The sequence below is a fragment of the Eptesicus fuscus genome, chromosome 17 (assembly GCF_027574615.1).
Source record: "Eptesicus fuscus isolate TK198812 chromosome 17, DD_ASM_mEF_20220401, whole genome shotgun sequence".
NCBI lineage: Eukaryota > Metazoa > Chordata > Mammalia > Chiroptera > Vespertilionidae > Eptesicus > Eptesicus fuscus.
In genome coordinates, this window is record NC_072489.1 from 37,515,504 (window position 1) to 37,536,437 (window position 20,934).

Sequence of the window (20,934 nt, forward strand, 5' to 3'; positions counted from 1 at the left end):
TAAAATGTCAATAGTGCTGAACTGTATGTACCCTGTCAGAAAGCTTAATAATATCAAATTTTGTTTTTAGCTCAACAGAAATAGATGATATGCTTAGAAAATCTACAAATCTGCTGCTGACCAGAACTTTGAATAGCTGTTTATTGAACCTTATTAGGAAACCTCATATAGGTCTGACAGAGGTAGGTTTATATCCAAATGTTTCACTACATGGAACATCCTGTAAAACTAGCTTTCTATTTTAAATTTATTAATGAAGTGGATTTGTTTAAAAATAAAAATGTCAATGTAATTTAAGCAATGTGAAGAAAATGGATTTTTACACAGGGAATAGAAACAGTAGTCTCTCCATATTCACGATTTCAGTTACCTATGATCAACTGCAGTTCAAAAATATTAAATAAATAATTCCCAAAATAACTCCATAAACAATTCCTAAGTTTTGCACACTGTTTTGAGTAGAGATGCTGGCAATTCAGATATGCCAAAGAAAAGCCATAAAGTGCTTCCTTTAAATGAAAAGGAGAGAGTGCTTGAATTAATGAGGAAAGAAAAACAATTGTATGCTGAAGTTGCTAAGCTCTAAGGTAAGAACCAATCTTCTGTCTGTGAAATTGTAAAGAAGGAGAAAGAAATCTGTGCTAGTTTTGCTTTTGCACCTTAAACTGCAAAAGTTGAGGCCACAATGCTTGATAAGTTAAGACAGACAAGGCATTAAATTTGTGGATGGGAAGCATGAACAGAAAACACATTCCAATTTACAGCAAGGTTTGTGCCAGAAAATATTGAACCTATAAGAAGACTTCAGCAAGGGATCCCCTAAAATGAATGACCACATTCACATAACTTTTATTACAGTATATTGTTACAATTTTTCTATTTTTATTTTGTTAATCCTCACCTGAAGATACTTTCCCATTGATTTTTAGAGAGAGTGGAAGGGAGAGAGTGACACACAGAGAGAGAAACATTGATGTGAGAGAGACACATCGATTGGTTGCCTCTGCACATGTCCCAACCAGGGCCAGGGATCGAGCCTACAAGGAGGTACATGCCCTTGACCGCATTCGAACCCAGGACCCTTCAGTCCGCAGGCCGATGCTCTTTCCACTGAGTCAAATCGGCTAGGGCATAATTGTTCTATTTTATTATTACTGATGTTAATATCTTATTGTGCCTAATTTATAAATTAAACTTTATCACAGATATATATTTGTATAGGAAAAAACATAGTATGTATAGGGTTCAGTACTATTTATGGTTTCAGGAATCCACTAGGGCAGTGGTCAGCAAACTCATTAGTCAACAGAGCCAAATATCTACAGTACAACGATTGAAATTTCTTTTGAGAGCCAAATTTTTTAAACTTAAACAACTTCTAATGCCACTTCTTCAAAATAGACTCGCCCAGGCCGTGGTATTTTGTGGAAGAGCCACACTCAAGGGGCCAAAGAGCCGCATGTGGCTCGTGAGCCGCAGTTTGCCGACCACGGCACTAGGATATTGGAACATATGCCCTGCAAATAAGGGGTGGCTACTGTAATTGAAGATGTTGGAATGTACTAGTATATGCAGATTCCATTGCCAGACCTTACATGAAAAATGAAAAGACTTTTTTACGTGGTAAATGCCTAAAGTTTGAAAAAGTACTTTGAAACATTACTTTGGATTAATTCACAGTTAGACTTTTTTTTTAATGATAGTATTCATAAGCAGTATTTGTAGTAGACTTGAACTCACATAATCAGTTGTATCCTGTAATGCTATAATTATGCATAAATGGTATAGTTACTGGAAGCAATAATCCTGGTTTAAAAAATCAAATGGCTTTGTGTACATGTAACATAATTTTACCGGATGTATTTTGTATTTTCTAGCTAGTGCAAATCATCATAAACACAACACACCTGGAACAAGCTTGCAAATACCTTGAGGACTTTATAACTAACATTACAAATATTTCTCAAGAAACTGTTCATACCACAAGACTTTATGGACTTTCTACTTTTAAGGTATGTGAAAATCTAACCAGAGTTTTTATTTCAATCACTGTAAGCAGACTTTTAAAAATTAAAGACAATTTTTATTATATACATGATTTGATTATATTCCTAACACTTGAAAATTAGAGGTAATCATTGTCAGCAGTGAGCAGATTAATGTCAGTTCCCTTTTGGCGTTTTAAACATCTAAATAATAAAGAGCTAATATGCAAATGGTTGTGACGCCCTCATGCGTAACGACCGATCAGCAGAAGGCTTCGTGCACAGCAGGCGCAGGTGGGCAGGGACTTGCAGTGTCGGGGATTTGTGTGAGGCTTGCATCCCTACCCCTGGCGCCGGGCTCTGGGGATGTGAGGCTCGTGTCCCTGCCCCCATTGCCAGGCCTGAGGATGTGAGGCTTGCAGAGGCCTACCTCTTTGGGGTGATGGATCGCAGGGCTCCTACACTGTGACGGGGCACAGGCCAGGCTGGGGGACACCCCCCCCCACAAGTGCACGAATTTTGTGCACTGGGCCACTAGTCTTATTAATATGGAGAAAAGTATATTGATTTTGTTTATGTTTTGAAGACTTTTAGTAGTGCTATATTAGTCTCACTGGATTTCCATTAATGTCTCACAGTCCAATAAATAATTTTTTAATGTAATGTGTATATGTATTTGTTTAGAAATTAAAAATATAAGATGAATTAGTCAGGTATAAGATTTATTTTACATCCTTAATTGGCTCTGATGTGAAGAAAAAGAAGTATATTACATATTATTAAAGTCCTGCTTTTATATGAATGAAAAGATTTCTGTTTGTATAATACCACGGGATATACTGAAAGATAAATTAATGGTTGTTTTAAACAGAATGGAAGATTAAATACTTTCATAAATTTGTTTTACAAACTGTTTTAGATTGTATTGGTTTGGGGTCATATAGATGGAGTAGACACTGGAGTAGTCTTGAAATATAAATCTCTTTGCACTGAATATTTTATTAAACTAATATAAACCACTTACTGATCCCTTATCTGTAAAATGTGCTTGCTAGTTTAACCTCACAGCCCTTTCTAAGTTTTCTGTTAAAAAAAACCTCTTATCTTTCTACTCTTGCTATATTACTCAATTTATCTCCTAAAATTATGGTATAATCACTTACACTTTGAAAATTCAGTCTACTTGTATTTAGAAATACCTAATTAACAGTAACCAGACTTTGAAAGTTCAGAAATGATGCTTGGTTCCTCAGATTATCTGCATGGCCCCCAAATCCTATCCTCCTTTGGTGATTCTTGAGCTCATGTTGTCATCCTGATCCAGAAAGCACAAATGCAGATAATACCTGAGTGAGCACTTTTGTAGAATTCGTTATTAAACGTGAAACAGAAGCTGGATAAAACAGACATTCATTTATCTAGATAGGATAAGTACAGTGATTAAGGGGCTTTACTCTGGAGTTAGACAGCTATATGACATGGGCACATTTTTTAATTTTAATGATTCCTAGTTTTGTTATGTATAAAATTAGAGTAACAGTATACAGGGTGACCCAAAAATGTATATATACTTTAACAGCTGATAGCTCAATTTTGAAAATGAAATGTATTTTGATAAACACTGCCTTTATAACTATTTAAAATATGTGTATACATTTTCTGGGACATCCTATATTATCGACCTCATCCAATTGTTATGAGGATTAAAGGGGCTACTTAGCACAGTTCCACTTGTTGTACATCGTCTGTGCTCTGAGCATACTATTAAGTAATGAGAATGTAAAAATGTATCCATGCCCTTCAAGGAGCTCATAGGAGAAGCCTATATAATAAAAGCCTAATATGCTAAGTGTCTGGCTGACCTGTCAGCCGTCCAACCAATCAAAGCGTAATACGCTAATGATATATGCTAAGGCCGCTCAACTGCTTGCTATGATGTGCACTGACCACCAAAGGGCAGACAGTCGACCAATCAGCCAATCGCTATGACGTGTACTGACCACCAGGGGGCAGACGCTCTAACTGGTAGGTGAACTTGCTGCTGTGGTCTGGCTGATCGGGACTAAGCGAGATGGGCCGGACACTCCCTGGAGCCCTCCCGTGGTTCCTTCCCAGCTGGCCAACCTCCCGTATCCCTCTCTGCCCCGATTGTGCACCTGTGGGGTCCCTTGGCCTGGCCTGTGCCCTTTCACAATCCAGGACCTCTTGGGGGATGTCGGAGAGCCAGTTTCGGCCCGATTGCCGAGGGACCCGACTGGTGCATGAATTCGTGCATCGGGCCTCTAGTAAACTATAAAAAGATACTTGACAATATGGTGTGATAAGTACCATAAATAGGAGAACACTCCACAAGGTTTTGAACGCTTGTTTATCCAAGGACAAATTGATTCTTTGCTTTTATATCAGATTTTATACAATCTTTCTTTTTCTTTATTGATCGCCGTCCTTATGTCCACGTGTTACTCATAGGCTGTCAAGAAAGAATTCACTAAAGACTAGAGTTGTAAGCATATTTAACTGTTAACATTAAATTTAATAGGCTTACTCTGTACTCTGATTAAAACATGAATTGCCTTGACATCTGGTGTATCTAGGATTCTTCAAGCAATTTCCTTATCAGTTATGACTCAAAGAACCAAAGATACTGCAACATGATATCTTAGACTGAGGGATCTTGGAACAATACTTCTCAGAATCTTCCTATTGGGAGGGAATGTTTAGAAATGTTAGCTCTGGTCCATCATCCCAGTGTTCTCTTAAGTTGTAGATATTTGGTTGAAATCACAACTGCCATAGAATATTTCTTGATTTTCTTGGAAATCCAGAAATCAAGTTGAGCCTTTATAAATAGTAGAGCATCCTAGTTATTTTTGTTGTTTGTTTTATTTTCTCATAGAACTCAGGAAACCTTTCTGTTCTGTGAGAACAAGAACTGTTTCAAGCTCAGTATATGAAGGGAAAGTATTCTTCAGTTCTACGTTTGGTCTATTTCAAGAGGAATTTGTCATAACCTATGATATGAGGAAGCAATTCAACATCAAGAATTGTTAAATCAATATTAAAGTGAATTGCAGAGGGAGATGGGGGAATTTTCATTCATAGTGAATAGTCAGTCTGTTACCTCTTTCACAGAGAAGATTAAAGTAGAGTCTTGATTGCAGACATTAGCATGGATTGCTTAGTTAACCTCCTAGCCAAATGCTTTTCAGTCTAGTGATTCTACCAAACATATTCTTATTTAGTTGCTTAATGATTATGGGAATAAGCACTTACAGCATCCTTTTACCTCTGCCTCCTTTTTGCTTCCCCTCCAAAAAGCACACGTTCCCACACAGAGTGCTTGATTTATATCATATTTATCTTATGAAATATATAGATTATCTTGTAAATTTGCCTTTTCATGTTGCTAAATCTATGAGTGATACAAAAGAGGTAAAGTAAGTAGTTTCTGCCCTCAAGCAGTACCGCAGCTTTTTAAAATTAATCTGGACCCACACTGAGAGCTATTCGAGACTAATATAAATCTTCTAACTGAAAAGATTTGCATCAGAATAGAGGGGAGGGGAACAGAAATACCATTCACTTTTTAATCTATGTAGTAGAGCAATGAACCCTTCTTTTTCTTTGGCATCAGAGCTCTTTAACTTTGCTCCAGGGAGCTTTTCCAACCTGCCACTCTGGAGTCCTTTGCCTTTGAGTACTGGCAGTGATTACAACTGTGGGAGCTAAGAAGGCATATGCTTCTGATTCTTTTTCTGGTTTGCCTTTTTCACACCTGTTGATTACTATTAACAAAGTTTTTTTTAGGATTATGACTGAAGTGACAGTGGTAAATTGTCTTTAATGACTTGAAATTCTCTTCCTATGAAGGTAGGGACATAGTACCTGTACTTTAAAAAAATGTTTTTCATTGAACTGTAATATATACATATGAACATGTATAATTTATAAAAGCATAGATTCAATGCATCCTCATCAGAATCTCAGCAAGTTATTTTGTGGATATCAACAAAGTAATTCTAAAGTTTATATGGAGAGGCAAAAGCCCCAGAATAGCCAACACAGTATTGAAGAAGAAGAACCAAGTTGGAAGACTGATACTACCTGACTTTAAGATTTATTATAAAGACAGTGTGGTACTGGCCAAAAAACAGACACATAGATCAATGGGATTGGATAGAGAGCCCAAAAATAGACCCAAATAAATATATTTAACTGATCTTTGACAAAGCAACAAAGGCAGTACAATGGACCAAAGATAGTCTTTTCAACAAATGGTGCTGGAGCAACTGGATATTCACATGCAAAGAAATGAATCTAGATACAGACCTTATACCATTCACAAAAATTAAGTCAAAGTGGATCATAAACCTAGATGTAAAGTGCAAAATTATAAAATTCCAAGAAATTAACATTAGAGAATATCTGGATGACCTTGAGTGGCAATGACTTTTTAGCTACCACACCAAAGGCATGATCCGTGAGGGACATAATTATCAGTTGGATTTTGTTAAAATTACATACTTGTTCTGCAAAAAGACATCATCAGGGAATAAGAGAACAAACTATGGACTGGGGGAAAATATTTGCAAGAGAATTATTTGTTGCCCTAACTGGCTCAGTGGATTGAGCGTTGGCCTGCGGACTGAAGGGTCCCAGGTTTGGTTCTGGTCAAGGGCACATGCCTGAAATCAAGAAAAATATGTTAAAAAACACAAGAGAGTACTGCCAGCCAACAAGCAGTACTTTGAATAAATGACTAAAATATTAGACTAGTAAATGGTCTAATCCTATATAACAAAAGCCTAATATGCTAAGTGTCCGGTCAACCAGTCGGCCATTCAACCAAAGTCTAATATGCTAATGATGTGCTAAGGACACTCAACCACTCACTATGATGTGCACTGACCACCAGGGGGCAGACGGTCTACCAGTCAACCAGTTGCTATGACATTCACTGACCACTAGGAGGCAGATGCTCCAACCGGTAGGTTAGCTTGCTGCTGGGGTCTGGCGGATCGGGACTGAGCGAGATGGGCCGGACATGCCCTGGAGCCCTCCCGTGGTCCCTCCCCGGCTGGCCAACCTCCCTTTGCACTGGTGGGGTCCTTCAGCCTGGCCTGCGCCTTCTAGCAATCCAGGACCCCTCGGGGGATGTCGGAGAGCTGGTTTTGGCCCAATCCCACAGGCCAGTCCGAGGGACCACACTGGTGCACGAATCCATGCACCAGGCCTCTAGTATCTGAATAAATGACTAAAATATTAGACCAAAGAAAAATATAAAACAAAATTTAGAATTTAAGAAAACTTATTATCTGCTTCTATAAATATTTCTTGTTTGTTGTTATTTTGTCCCCTGTCAGGATGCCCGACATGCAGCAGAAGGAGAAATATATACCAAACTTAATCAAAAAATTGATGAATTTGTTCAGCTTGCTGATTATGATTGGACAATGTCTGAGCCAGATGGAAGAGCTAGTGGCTATTTAATGGATCTTATTAATTTTTTGAGAAGCATCTTTCAAGTGTTTACTCATTTGCCTGTAAGTATAACATTTTTTCAAAAATTTATAATTTTGCTTACTGAAGTATATTTTAGAATTCAATTTTAGTTTGATGTTTACTTGTTTAAATCAACTTCCCAGCTAGAATGTATTTCCTCTTCCATTATTATATATTAATATGTGAAGAATCCTAACTTACCCAATTGTTTGAAGTTTTAATTTGTTTTACTTTTTAATCAAAATATCTATAACTCTCTTCCCATCAAAACCAAAATAAAACTGTGAAATTGACAGTGTAGACTTAAATAGAAATAAACTAATAGAAGTGGTTTTCATAAAAGTCAGTGTAATCAATGGCTTTTCCAGTTAGAAAAGGCCTAGAAATTATTGGATATTTTTAGGCCAGAGATTAAAAGTAAAATAGGAGCATTGCTCTATCCTGATATATAGTCATAGTTTATCTAAATCTTGAACAATCTATTGATGAAAATTAACCCCCAAAAAACATATAACAGGGACATTTGAATGTGAATAAGCTGAAACATTGGGTTCTTCAGATGAGGAATACAAAGACCAGAGATTATTGTGGAGTGAGCATGCTCTCTTTAGGTATATTCAAAAGTAATAGAACTGTTAAAATGTGAATGGAGTAGTTTTTGTATAAATAAAAGAATAAAAATAAAATAATAAAAAAATAGAAAAAAATTATATTGATCTTTTTATCTCATGATAAGATATAGTAGAATGGCCCTAACCGGTTTGGCTCAGTGGATAGAGCGTCGGCCTGTGGACTGAAAGGTCCCAGGTTTGATTCCGGTCAAGGGCATGTACCTTGGTTGTGGGCACATCCCCAGTAGGAGGTGTGCAGGAGGCAGCTGATCAATGTTTCTCTTTCATCGATGTTTCTAACTCTCCCTCTCCCTTCCTCTCTGTAAAAAATCAATAAAATATATTTAAAAAAAAAGATATAGCAGAATGCAAAAATAAAGTATTTAATTTGAAACCTACCTAACTGCTTCCAGCTGTTTCCCTTGTTTAAAAATGCGGGGGAGGGGGGGAAAGTTATTCTCCTCATCATTTACTCTTTCCTTATTAGGAGTTGCTCCAAGGGCCAATTAGATTAGTTTAAGAAAGGTGTTACTAAAAAATATTTTTAAAGGATATCTTTTTAAAAATATATATATACTAGAGACCTGATGCGTGAATTTGTGCACCAGTGGGGTCCCTCAGCCTGGCCTGCCGGATCGTGCTGAAACCGGCTCTCTGACATCCCTGGAGGGGGTCCCTTGGGAGGGCACCAGTGCACGATCGGGGTCGGGGAGGGATGCAGGAGGTTGCCAGCCAGGGAGGGGCCACGCGAGGGCTCCAGGGTGGGTCCGGCCCATCTTGCTCAGTCTGGATCGGCCAGACCCCAGCAGCAAGCTAACCTACTGGTAGGAGCATCTGCCCCCTGGTGGTCAGTACACCTCATAGCGACTGATCGACTAGTTGACTGTCTGCCCCTTGGTGGTCAGTGCACATCACAGCAAGCGGTTGAGTGTCCTTAGCATATCATTAGCATATTATGCTTTGATTGTTTGAACGGACGACCGGACACTTAGCATATTAGGCTTTTATTATATAGGATATGTTTATTGATTTCAGAGAGGAAGGGAAAAAGAGATTGAAATATCAATAATGAAAGAGAATCATTGATTGGCTGCCTCCTGCATGACCCTACTGGGGGCCAAGCCTGCAACAGGTGCATGTACCCTGACCGGGAATCAAACCATGATCTCCTGGTTCATAAGTTGATGCTCAACCACTGAGCCATGCTGGCCAGGCTAAAAGAATATCTTAAAGGAGATTATAATGGTGGGTCTGTGCTAAAGAACTTAGAGAAGCTTACTCAGGGATGACATATTTTTAACTGCTGTCCTTGAGTTAAAAAGGGGAACCTTTATATATATTTAATTTTTATATCAACTAATTTCTAAAAAGTGTTCCTCATGAAATATTCATTAAGTAATTGTTGAATTAATTTGAATTCATTTTGTCAGTGTAAATCTCCATGCTTCTAGCCAAAAGCAATCCTCAGGAATAAACAGACGCTCTCTCAGTTGTTCGTTTACTGTCTTCTGACAGCTCCAGAGGCCTTTGTCTCTAATGTGTACCAGTTGCTCTCTGGATATTTTAGATCATGCATAGCTATTACCCTGGAACTTTCCTTCTCTACTCTCTGGGTTGAGAACTGTTTCTTGGATTCTTTGTGTTTTTATTATCTCACTGGTTGGTTTTGTTGAACTGCCTCAATAACTTCCTCCAAAGAGTGAAGTTCACTATTTAAGTCCTTGCATATCCTAAAATACCTTCTTACACCCTCATGTTTGATTAATATTTTAGCTGGTTAGTATGTTGCAGATAGCAGGTGTTAGGCTCACATGTGTCTCATGATGTCTTGTCTGGTTTAAAGATATTGTAACTATGAATCAAAGCTCAATGCACACTTATCTTTGATTTTATATTCTGCATAAGATTTCACAAATGTCACTTTATTTCTAATAGTTTGACTTAACTCAGGTATGAATAAATAAGTATGTGGACAGGGAAAAAATAGTTTAGCTGGTTATATAATTCTAGGTTGAAGAGCTTTTACTCTGGTAATTTCCTTTGTATTCCTCTATTGTCTTTGGCCTCCACATTTTAGGATCTGTTTTTGAATCCTTAACATTCTGAAGTGTCATAGGAACATGTGGGAGATAGCTTTTATTTCATTTACTTAGCTCTTCACTCAGTGGCCCCTTTCTTTAAAAAATTTTGTATCCTTTATACAGTACAGAGAATCGCCTTCTATTATTTTTAAGATAATTTTGTTCCCTCCATTTTTCTGTTCTCTCTTTCCTGAACTCTCATTAGTTAGATGTTAAAGTTCCCAAATTGGTCCTCTGTCTTTTATCCTTCCCTTCATTTCTTATTTATATTTTTTCTTCTTCTTATGAAGGGAAGAGATTTTCTCAATTTTATTGAGATTTTGTGAGATTTTCTCAATTTTATTTTTCGTTCTTCTATAGACTATATTATTAATTATACTTTTAATTTCCAAGGAATTACTTCTGTTTTTAAGGATTTTTTTCATAGACTACTGTTTCTTTTTAAAAATAGATATATTATCTTTCAGATATCCTTGAGTATTAGAGGTTTCTTAAAGACATTTTCTGTTTCTTGAATTATTTCTGTTATGCTCAAATAGGTTTTGAAAATTTTATTTTGCTCATTCTCTTTTAGTAAAGAAGTCCTTGAAAGCTTATATGGGTTTATTCTGCTACTGTGTAAATACCCTATTTTTAAAAATATATAGATTTTTATTGATTTTAGAGAGGAAGGGAGAGGGAGAGAGAGAGAGATAGAAACATCAATGCTGAGAGAGACTCATTAATCAGCTGCCTCCTGCATGCCCCACACTGGGGATCGAGCCCACAAACCAGGCATGTGCCCTGATCAGGAATTGAACCATGATCTCCTGGTTCATAGGTTGACACTCAACCATTGAGCCACACCAGCTGGGCAGTACTCTATTTTTTTTTTTTTTAATAGACTTTCCCTTGAGTAGCAATCTGACTGGGAATTTTAATATAAATTTTGGGGGCATTTTGCCTAGGGTGAGCAGTGTGGAGCTAGCCACAGAATTGTGGTCTCCTCTCTTTGGGACCTACTTCATGGACGTGCTACTGTGCAGTTTAGGAAGGTCCTGCAGGTGACTTGGTGCTTCATTCTTATTGTCTTGAAATTCTTAATAATTCTTAAGCAAGAAACCCCACATTTTTACTTTGCACTGAATTCCACAAGTTATGTCACTTTCCTTGCCTTTCTTTCCATTATCACCACACCATGCCAGGGAGGTTAAATGGAAACAATTAAAATAAATGGTATCTTTTGAGCCTATAAACTAAATATATGTATAGTATTCATGTACATACATACATACATACATACATACATATGCACACTTACAAATATCCTTTAACTTTACTCTTTAACAGCTATAGATTAAATAGACTAGATCTATAGTGTAGGCTTTATAAGCAAAATACCATCTTGAACAGGAAGTTTGAGTACTAAAAAGCAAACAAAAATGTACCATCTGGCAGTTTTTGGCCAGATGGTGACAAAGAATTCATGTTTAGAAAGTTACTTGAGTTTTTGCAGAGAGGAACAGTACAGTTTTAGGAAAACAAATGGTATCTTCCCTTTAACCTGTGTTTCACAATAGACTCTGCATCCAGTCCAAATTATTTTCTGCCTCCCCCTGCATACCCATTTCACAGAGCATGTTAATCATATGTGTGCCTCTAACCAAATGAAGCCCTACTGGACTCTGGAGTCATCTTAAAAGTTTGAAATCCTTGAATGACAAAGGCCTACTACTCTGTTCTATTTATATATATAAAAGCCTAAGTGCCATTGCGACAGGTCAACTGGTCGCTATGACGCTCACTGACCTTCAGGGGACACTCAATGCAGGAGCTGCCCCTTGGTGGTCAGTGCGCTCCCACAGCCAATCTCCCGCGGCCAGCCAACCTCCCACGGTCCCTCCCCTGGGACTGGACAAGACAGCCCAATTTGCTCCGATCACTGGCCAGGCCAAGGGACCCCACCCGTGCACAAATTTGTGCACCGGGCCTCTAGTATTTATATATATGGCTGTGTTTATAATCTATCAGCTACAAACCTACATGTATTAAGATAGAGTCATTTGGATTGGGTGACATTTGTCCATTTTACTAACGATGTGGAAACCACTTATATTATCTAACCTGGGAACTTATTTGCAAATTTTAAGTCATGCTTGGATTGCAAAATAGTACATTTTAATGATGATATAACCTTGATACTCTAAGCTGGATTCTTAGGTAAAGAAATGAAGATGACTGTGCTATATCACAAAGCTGCTGCTTTAATAATAGTTCCTGGAATGTTTCAGTTTTTCAACCTGAATTCTGTGGCTTGGCCATCTACTCAGTCACCACACGGGAAATTACATCTCCTCTCTAACTTCCCTTGCTTTTCTTACATTTGCAAGTGAGAGAAATTATAGGGCCATCATATTTTTAACAATTCCCTACTGAAACAGATGCCTGACTTCCACTTTGCTGTAATCAAGTAGATTTAAGTGTTAGGAATAACCTCTGTCAGCTCTCAGTCAGCACAGACTAGCTTCCTCCTCCTACTACTCAGCCACAGTGCATGCAGCTTTCACCATTCTATCTACATTTCTGATAGTATTAGTAGCCTGGAAGCAGAGGCATTTCTTCAAAACCTTGACCTCTTCTAGACTTTTACTGCTCTGCTTGTCCTTGCATTATCTTTCTGCCTATTAAAATTAGTTTGATGCTATCATGGGACTGCTGTGACAGCAACAATACTTGCAGAAAGCTACGAATCTGTCATCTAAGACCATGTTAAAAAGGTTGCTTAAAACAAAACAAAACAAAACAAAACAAAACAAAACAAAACAAAACAGAAAAAGGCCATCAAAGTTTGATGAGCCTTTGGTTGGGATAAGGAAGTTTTCTTGTTTTTTTTTTTTAAATAAATCTTTATTGTTCAGATTATTACAGTTGTTCCTCTTTTTCCCCCCCATAGCTTCCCTCCACCTGGTTCCCACCCTATCCTCTGCCCTTACCCCCCTCCCGCACTGTCCTCATCCATAGGTGTATGATTTTTGTCCAGTCTCTTCCCGCATCCCCCACACCCTCTTTGCCCCGAGAATTGTCAGTCCACTCCCTTTCTATGCCCCTGATTCTATTATATTCACCAGTTTATTCTGTTCATCAGATTTTTAATTCACTTGATTTTTAGATTCACTTGTTGATAGATACATATTTGTTGTTCATAATTTTTATCTTTACCTTTTTCTTCTTCTTCCTCTTCTTAAAGAATACCTTTCAGCCGAAACCGGTTTGGCTTAGTGGATAGAGCGTCGGCCTGCGGACTCAAGGGTCCCAGGTTCGATTCTGGTCAAGGGCATGTACCTTGGTTGCGGGCACATCCCCAGTAGGGGGTGTGCAAGAGGCAGCTGATCGATGTTTCTCTCTCATCAATGTTTCTAACTCTCTATCCCTCTCTCTTCCTCTCTGTAAAAAATCAATAAAATATATTAAAAAAAAAAAAAGAATACCTTTCAGCATTTCATATAATACTGGTTTGGTGGTGATGAACTCCTTTAGCTTTTTCTTATCTGTGAAGCTCTTTATATGACCTTCAATTCTGAATGATAGCTTTGCTGGGTAGAGTAATCTTGGTTGTAGGTTCTTGCTATTCATCACTTTGAATATTTCTTGCCACTCCCATCTGGCCTGCATAGTTTCTGTTGAGAAATCAGCTGACAATCCCTTATAGGTAACTAACTGTTTTTCTCTTGCTGCTTTTAATATTCTCTTTGTCTTTTGCTCTTGGCATTTTAATTATGATGTGTCTTGGTGTGGTCCTCTTTGGATTCCTTTTGTTTGGGGTTCTCTGCACTTCCTGGACTTGTAAGTCTATTTCTTTCACCAGGTAGGGGAAGTTTTCTGTCATTATTTATTCAAATAGGTTTTCAATATCTTGCTCTCTCTCTTCTTCTGGCACCCCCATAATTCTGATGTTGGTACGCTTGAAGTTGTCCCAGAGGCTTCTTACACTGTCTTCATATTTTTGGATTCTTTTTTCTTTTCTGGTTGGGTGTTTTTTGTTTCTTTGTATTTCAAGTCTTTGACTTGATTCTTACAATCCTCTAATCTGCTGTTGGATCTCTGCATATTATTCTTTATTTCAGTCAGTGTATGCTTAATTTCTAGTTGGTCCTTTTTCATTTCCTCGAGGGACTCACTAAATTTATCAGCGGTTTCTAGAAAATTCTTGAAAAACTTTATAACCGTGGTTTTGAACTCTATATCCAATAGTTTGTTTTCCTCCATTTCTGTCATTTGTGACCTGTTTCTTTGTCTCCGCATTTTGGCTGCTTCCCTGTGTTGATAGAGTGGCTTTGTGTGCTAGGTGTCCTATAGGGCCTAGTGGCTCAGCCTCCCCAATTACCTGATGTGGACACTCTTGGTGCACCCCTTTGTGGGTTGTGTACACAGTCTTGGTGTAGTTAAGCCTTGATTGTTTTTGGTATCACTGGGAGGAATTGACCTCCAGGCCAGTTGGCTGTGAGGATCAGTTGTGTCTACAATGGGAAAACTTCTGTGCTGGAGACACCCTTATGGGGCAGGACTTGCTTTAGTGAGGCTTTGGTGCTCACTGAGTCTGCCCCCTGAGTGTGTCCCTTATGGATCTGAGGAGTTGTAATCTGAATGGTCTCACTCTGACCACTGGGTACACTGGCTCTTGGATCTCCAAGGAGGTGCAAATTTAGCTCTGCCTGAGGCCACCCAGCAGGAGCTATGGAGAGATCAGCAGATTCCTCTTCTTTGTTTGGGGTTCGGAGGTGCCCAGATGAGGCCCAGCTCTGAAGCAATGCAAGCTGCTTTTGAGCCTTGGACCTTCTTTTGGAAGTACTGGGGCTCTCTGACCCAGTTGCAGTTTGTTAGGTAATTTTAGATTGCCAAGGGCCAGGCCATTCATATGCAAAAGCCTCTGTGCACAGCTGGGGTGGGGTCTCAGGGAATCAACAGAGTGGAGCAAATAGTAATGGCTGACCTTCAGCCCTGCCCTAAGAGGCCCCAGGGTCTCAGTGTCCCGTGGTAATCGCTGCAAGCACCTCTGGGAAAAAGCCGCCTTCGTGTTCAGGCCTGATGCCAGACAGTCCAGTTTCCCCCCCATATGAGTCTGAGTCCTCAGAGTCTTGCCCGGTACTGGGGTTCAGAGCAGTTGGGAGCTTGTGTCTCCCTCCCGATTGAGAAAGACACCCATGTCCTCAGTTGCCAGCCCTTTACACGCGCGCCTCCAAACCTCCGCACTTGACTGCACTTGACTTCCGCACCTCCTCAGAATCTCAGTATGCTTTTCTCTTTCCTTCTAGTTGTAGAATTTCCACTCAGCCAGCCTTCCTGTGGTTCTGGATGATGTCTGTTTTGTCTTTTAGTTGTAGTTTTGAAGTGGTTGTGCAAGGCAGCAAGTTCAGGTGTTTACCTATGCAGCCATCTTGGTTTCTCTTCTAATTGGGATAAGGAAGTTTTGAGTGAAATAAAAATATGCCATAAATTACAGGTGTCCTGAGATTTTCCCAGTTTGTCGAATTTCCTAACTTTACTATAGTAATTGAATTCTGTGTAAGCTGTGTGTGTGTGTGTGTGTGTGTGTGTGTGTGTGTCTCCATGTCCTTATGATTAGAAATTGTTAGGAGGAGAAAAGCTTAAGAAGAGAGAATTCATAATTGTGGGGATTGTGGTTAACTCATGTGGTAACCAGTTCTTTTGGGGCTATAGCTATTTAGATAGGAACAGAATTGAGAGCATGAGAAGAAAATAGAAGTGCAAAAAATATTTTGGAGAATTTTGGGGGTGTTAGAGTGAGTATATTTTGATAATCCTATGAATGTTTTTGGCATAATTTCAAAAATCTGTCTTCAAGATGGTGTTAAAGTTATTATTAAAACTCACTAAAGGAATTCATCTTGATATTTAAACCTTATAACTCATCCATTCTCTATTATTGGGAATCTGAGACATTTCAGTGTTATACATTTCAGTGTTATACAGAGTGTTCAGCCAGAAAATAGATTAAAATCTATCTTACTATATAGAGGAATTTTTGTGCATTTTTTAAATCATCATGGGGAAATTTTTATGTTTTATACTAATGTTATAGGTATGTTTTTCCCCCTGATTTAATAACATTCTTTCCATTAGAGCAAAATGTAGTTTAATACAGTAAAACTTTAGATTAGTGGTTCTTATATAAAATAGAAGGAAGAATAATAGATTTTTAAAATTAATGTCTACTTTTTAAATGGGCATCTTTTTTCATATTTCATTTGAGAATTTGTTTCTAATTTTAGTGTTTACTCCACATTTGATGAAAGTCCTCACTCTTTCAGTCTGTGTGTTTTCAAAGAACATAAATTGTAGCTCTTTAGGAGACTGATTCATTAAAATACTTTCCTTCCTCTTTTGCCTTCCTTCTGAAAGACTATTTCACAATCTCATAACTAAATTTATATAGCAAACTGAGAGGCAGTGAGTTTGAATACTGTAGTATTTTATTGCTTTAAGTTAAATAACTTTAGACAGCCATACAAAATCAGAATTAATAAATTCACTTACCATCGTTAGATTTAATTTTTAAATTGATCACAATTTAATTTCGTTTTCCCACTATTTTCTGGCAAGAATTACATAACCTTTTAAAACAAAACCTGCTATCAATTTAAAGAATAATAAATACAGCAGAATATTTCCAAGTCTATATATTCCTTTTTACTTAAATAAAAAAGTAGGTTATTGTGCGAAGTTGACTTTTTATAGGGATATAACGGAAAATGGGCTCTCTTGGGATCATTAAGGAAAGTAGAACAATACAGAATGGTTTGTGGTTTCAAGAGCATGTTTTTATCTTAAAGGTACTTGAGAGAATGAAAGCAGTATTGAAAAATGCTTTTAAATAATTACTGTTGAAATCAAACCTTTTTTATTAGATCTTTGAAATAAGAGAATGGTGAGACAGAAATGAAAGCTTCAATGAAAATTTAAGTGTGTCAAATTAGTTTTTAAGCATTCTACATTTCTCCTACTATTATATTGGAGTAGATCTATCAAAACATTACTTTGAAACTAAAACAGTTGAGTCATAATTAATAAAATGTGTTGTATTTTTGTTATCATGTCATTTTATGATATTTCAAAGGAAACAGTATCTTTAGCCTAATCTATAATAGTAAATTATTTTGGAAATTTGGCTTGACATACAAGCAGATGTGTTTTCTTGATTCCTTTTAAACTGAAGGTTGGTGGTTTGTGGTTTATTGTTCCTGTGATTGGCATTAAAAGCCTTATTTCACAGCTTGCAGCGAGGGACTATTGGGTAAAGAGTGGCTGTGTTCCACAAACTAAATTCAAAAAGTGTCAATCAAGGTCTCACATAGGTTACTTAGAGAATGAGTTTTCTTACTGATTTCACCAAATGTCGCCTCATGCTGTCTTTGATTGGCACAGCCTGGCAGGGAGGATGGATGAATCTGTCACCGACTGGTTAATTGTGTTGCTGGTCTCAGTCTGACATCAGGTCTTTGACTCTTAAGTGGCTCAATACAAAACAAATTAGCAGATTGTAGTCATATTTCTCATTCTATATGCTTTGACTTTGTTGAATGCAGTCCATAAATCATATTGACTGACACACAAGTAAATGATGAAAGCTGCTTTTGAGACATGGATCTAGAAAGCAGCACTGTGAAGGTGCCATGGAAGGATGCATGTGGTTGACCCTCTGGGAATTTCCTAGGAGCCAAATGTCTCTTTACCACAATTGTTCTGAAAAGAAAAGCTTTTGGGTAATGCAAAAAGGCTCTAATATGTCAGCAGATTCTCTTTTACAAGTTCCTTTGAAATATAAGAAGTTTGTCTAAGGGTGTTCTCTCTTTGCAAGTTGTTTTTCAGCAAAATGTTAGAGCTGGGTAAAAAAGTAGTTACCTTTAAAAGTTGGCAGGTGTTTTTACTTATTTATTGAACTTTGTGTTGTTAAAGGGAAGGAAAATGTTAGTAATAGTTGCAATTAATTTTTCAGATGAGGGCAGCAGAAATTTCTAGGTACTTGAAATTTGTTAAATGTGCTATATTTTCTCAGTCACTTCACTTAACTATTTTGGCTTTGTTTGTTATAATGTTAAAAACCAAAAACAGAGCATCTCTATTTCTAAAGGTAATTGTAAGACTATTTAGATTATTTTTGTCCTAGAATGATATATTAGTAAGAACATCAACAATAATAACAATAATAGTGTTCAGAAAGAGGTGTTTTGATTATATCAAAGTATGCTAAGTGCTACAAGCATCAGAAATGAATTACCAAATATATTTTTTGGATGTGCAAAATATTTGGAAAATTAAAAATTTCTTATCTGTATCTAAAAATAAGTATTAGGTGAAATGTAAGAATTTTGTTTACCTTTTATAGTTAGGAAGTAGCTATTTTAAAAAACAATACATAATCTGTTAAAAAATTAAGAATCTGAGCCCTTGATATTAACTTCCATTTTGAGCTATGCAAAGGACGAATTTATTTCATTTGAGAACAATAAGTCTCTACTTAATATGCATAATTAAAGAAATTTAACATAGAATTTTATTATTGCATATGTGATTTAAACAAAGGCTAAATTCATGTGTGGGCATGTGTGTGTTTGTGTTTTCATTATCTCTTTCCACTAAATTTATAGAGTAGCCTGTATTTCTGTACTTTTACCATCATTTTTGGCTCTAGTACTATTGCTTTATAGTCATTTGTAGCATCTGAACTCATGTTAAATTTTAAAGATCACCTTAAAATAATACCACTTTCATTGTGCAGTGTGTTTGCTTATGAGATGAATATAATAGTAATTTTGTTTTGGCAATTTATTAATCTGCTTTTGTAGTTAGTATATTATAATAGCAACATAAGTAGGACATGGAGCTGATTTAATAGAGAAGTACATTAAACTAAAATGCACTAGTTGTTCCATTATGTCAAAATGACATTTCCATTAAGTATTCTTGAGCCTATTACATTGTAATTAAATTACATGGCATTGATTTCTCCTTTTCTACTCCTCCCCACCCCCCCATTCATATTGATATTATTCTGCTTTGGGAATGGAGCTGCATGTCTCCCAGACTAATTCCTCTTGGGTTTGAGGGATCTGGAAGCATGCTGGGTTTTGCATTGTTTGTTACATTCCTTTTTGACGGTTCATCAGTATCTGTCAAATATATTGTTTGCGTCGGCTTTAATCCCTAAAGTTTTTGATTGAGAAATTGACATTCCATTTCAGATACGCAGTTTTTCGCTGTGCATAATGTCTAAATGCTAAATACTCATTCATAAAAGTTGCTTGTTTCTCATCTAATTTTAAATGTGTAACTTGAACAAATGTAGTTCTAGTAAATATCACAAAGATATATTTATGTTATTTCTTTTCTAACACATCAACTCTATGTAAATATTTTTGTACAAATATATTGTAGCATATATGTTTGGGAGATATTTTGTAGCTAAAGAGTTTTTGTGATAACTAGGAAAAAATAATTATTAAATATCACTGAGTAAATATTAGTTAATGCAAATGAAGCAAAACTTGGTACATCTTCCAGAAGTCATTATTTCCAACCATATTTATAGTCTTTGAATCTTATTTTGGGAATTGGTCCACCACCAAATCACATAAATGTAGGTTGAAGATAGCCATTTTAGGAGCAGTATTACACTAGAAAACTTTGAGTCTTTACATTATTTTAAGCTTCTAGTTGAAATATAAAGCCTGTTCAAAGAAACAATTTATACTAAAAGTGACATTGTATTGTGATTCAGCTATGTAATCTAAAGGCTAAACATTTAAAATTATCATTTTAAAAATCATTTTGAGAAAATAGAGCCTTAATTAAAGCTATCAATGAAAGTTCATGTAGTGTTTTAGCAACTTATTTTAGTAGAAACTTTCCTAATGCTTTGTATATTTAATGAAAGAAAACCACAAGTACTTGTAGTTTTACTTAACTACATATTTCTAAATTATCAGATGATTTAGAAACTTACTTTTTAAACCTAAATGTGGATCTGTAGATGATTTTGAAGTCTTTTATTTCCCGATAATTGAAACTGTAGTCCAAACTAATGTTGTGATTAGAACTTATGACAAAGTATATTTTTAACTTAGTTAAAATGTTAATAACTTGAATTACACTGTTTATTAATTTCCTTTATTCTGGCATGATTAATTAGGTAAAGAAGAGCTTAAAGAGCATGATATAAATAAAATGTCTGTCAATATAAGTTAATTTTATGTAATAAGTATCATATTTTAATGTGTTTTAAAATACTTGAGACATTTCAAGGGATCTGAAATAATTTTTTACTTGTATTTTAATTTTCCTATGTGGAGTAAGAGTTTTAATGATATTTATGTCCTGAGAAGGACAGGTGAACAAGAATATTAATTTTAATTCCAATGCTAAAAGGCATAGCCACTCCGAATGCAGAAACAGAAAGACCAGTAGTCGCTCTTGTACCCCCAAAAAAGGAACAAAAGAATGCCAGGTACATAATATTTCTGATACTTTATGTGATATTTGTTTGTTTCTTTGTTTGCTTATTTTTTGGTTTGGATATTTGTTTTAAACAGGGGAAAGTTGCCCAGACCGCTTGCATGTCAGCCTGCCAGCATCTGTCAACATCCTTAATGCAGATGTTACTGGACAGTGAGTTAAAACAGATAAGCATGGGAGCCATTCAGCAATTTAACTTAGATGTCATACAATGTGAATGTAAGTACCTTGTTGGTTAAATCTCAT

General features: G+C 36.7%; 1 protein-coding gene across 5 annotated transcripts in view; it reads left to right on the top strand.

Annotated features, from left to right (window-relative positions):
• Nucleotides 1–20,934, top strand: part of EXOC6 (exocyst complex component 6) — a 159,559-nt gene that overhangs the window by 92,775 nt on the left and 45,850 nt on the right. For all 5 annotated transcript variants that reach the window (XM_054728794.1, XM_054728795.1, XM_008156906.3 and 2 more), the window contains 4 exons: nucleotides 71–182; nucleotides 1,878–2,012; nucleotides 7,349–7,528; nucleotides 20,766–20,907. In XM_054728794.1, the coding sequence (XP_054584769.1) occupies nucleotides 71–182; nucleotides 1,878–2,012; nucleotides 7,349–7,528; nucleotides 20,766–20,907 (569 nt within the window). The remainder of the gene's footprint in view (nucleotides 1–70; nucleotides 183–1,877; nucleotides 2,013–7,348; nucleotides 7,529–20,765; nucleotides 20,908–20,934) is intronic.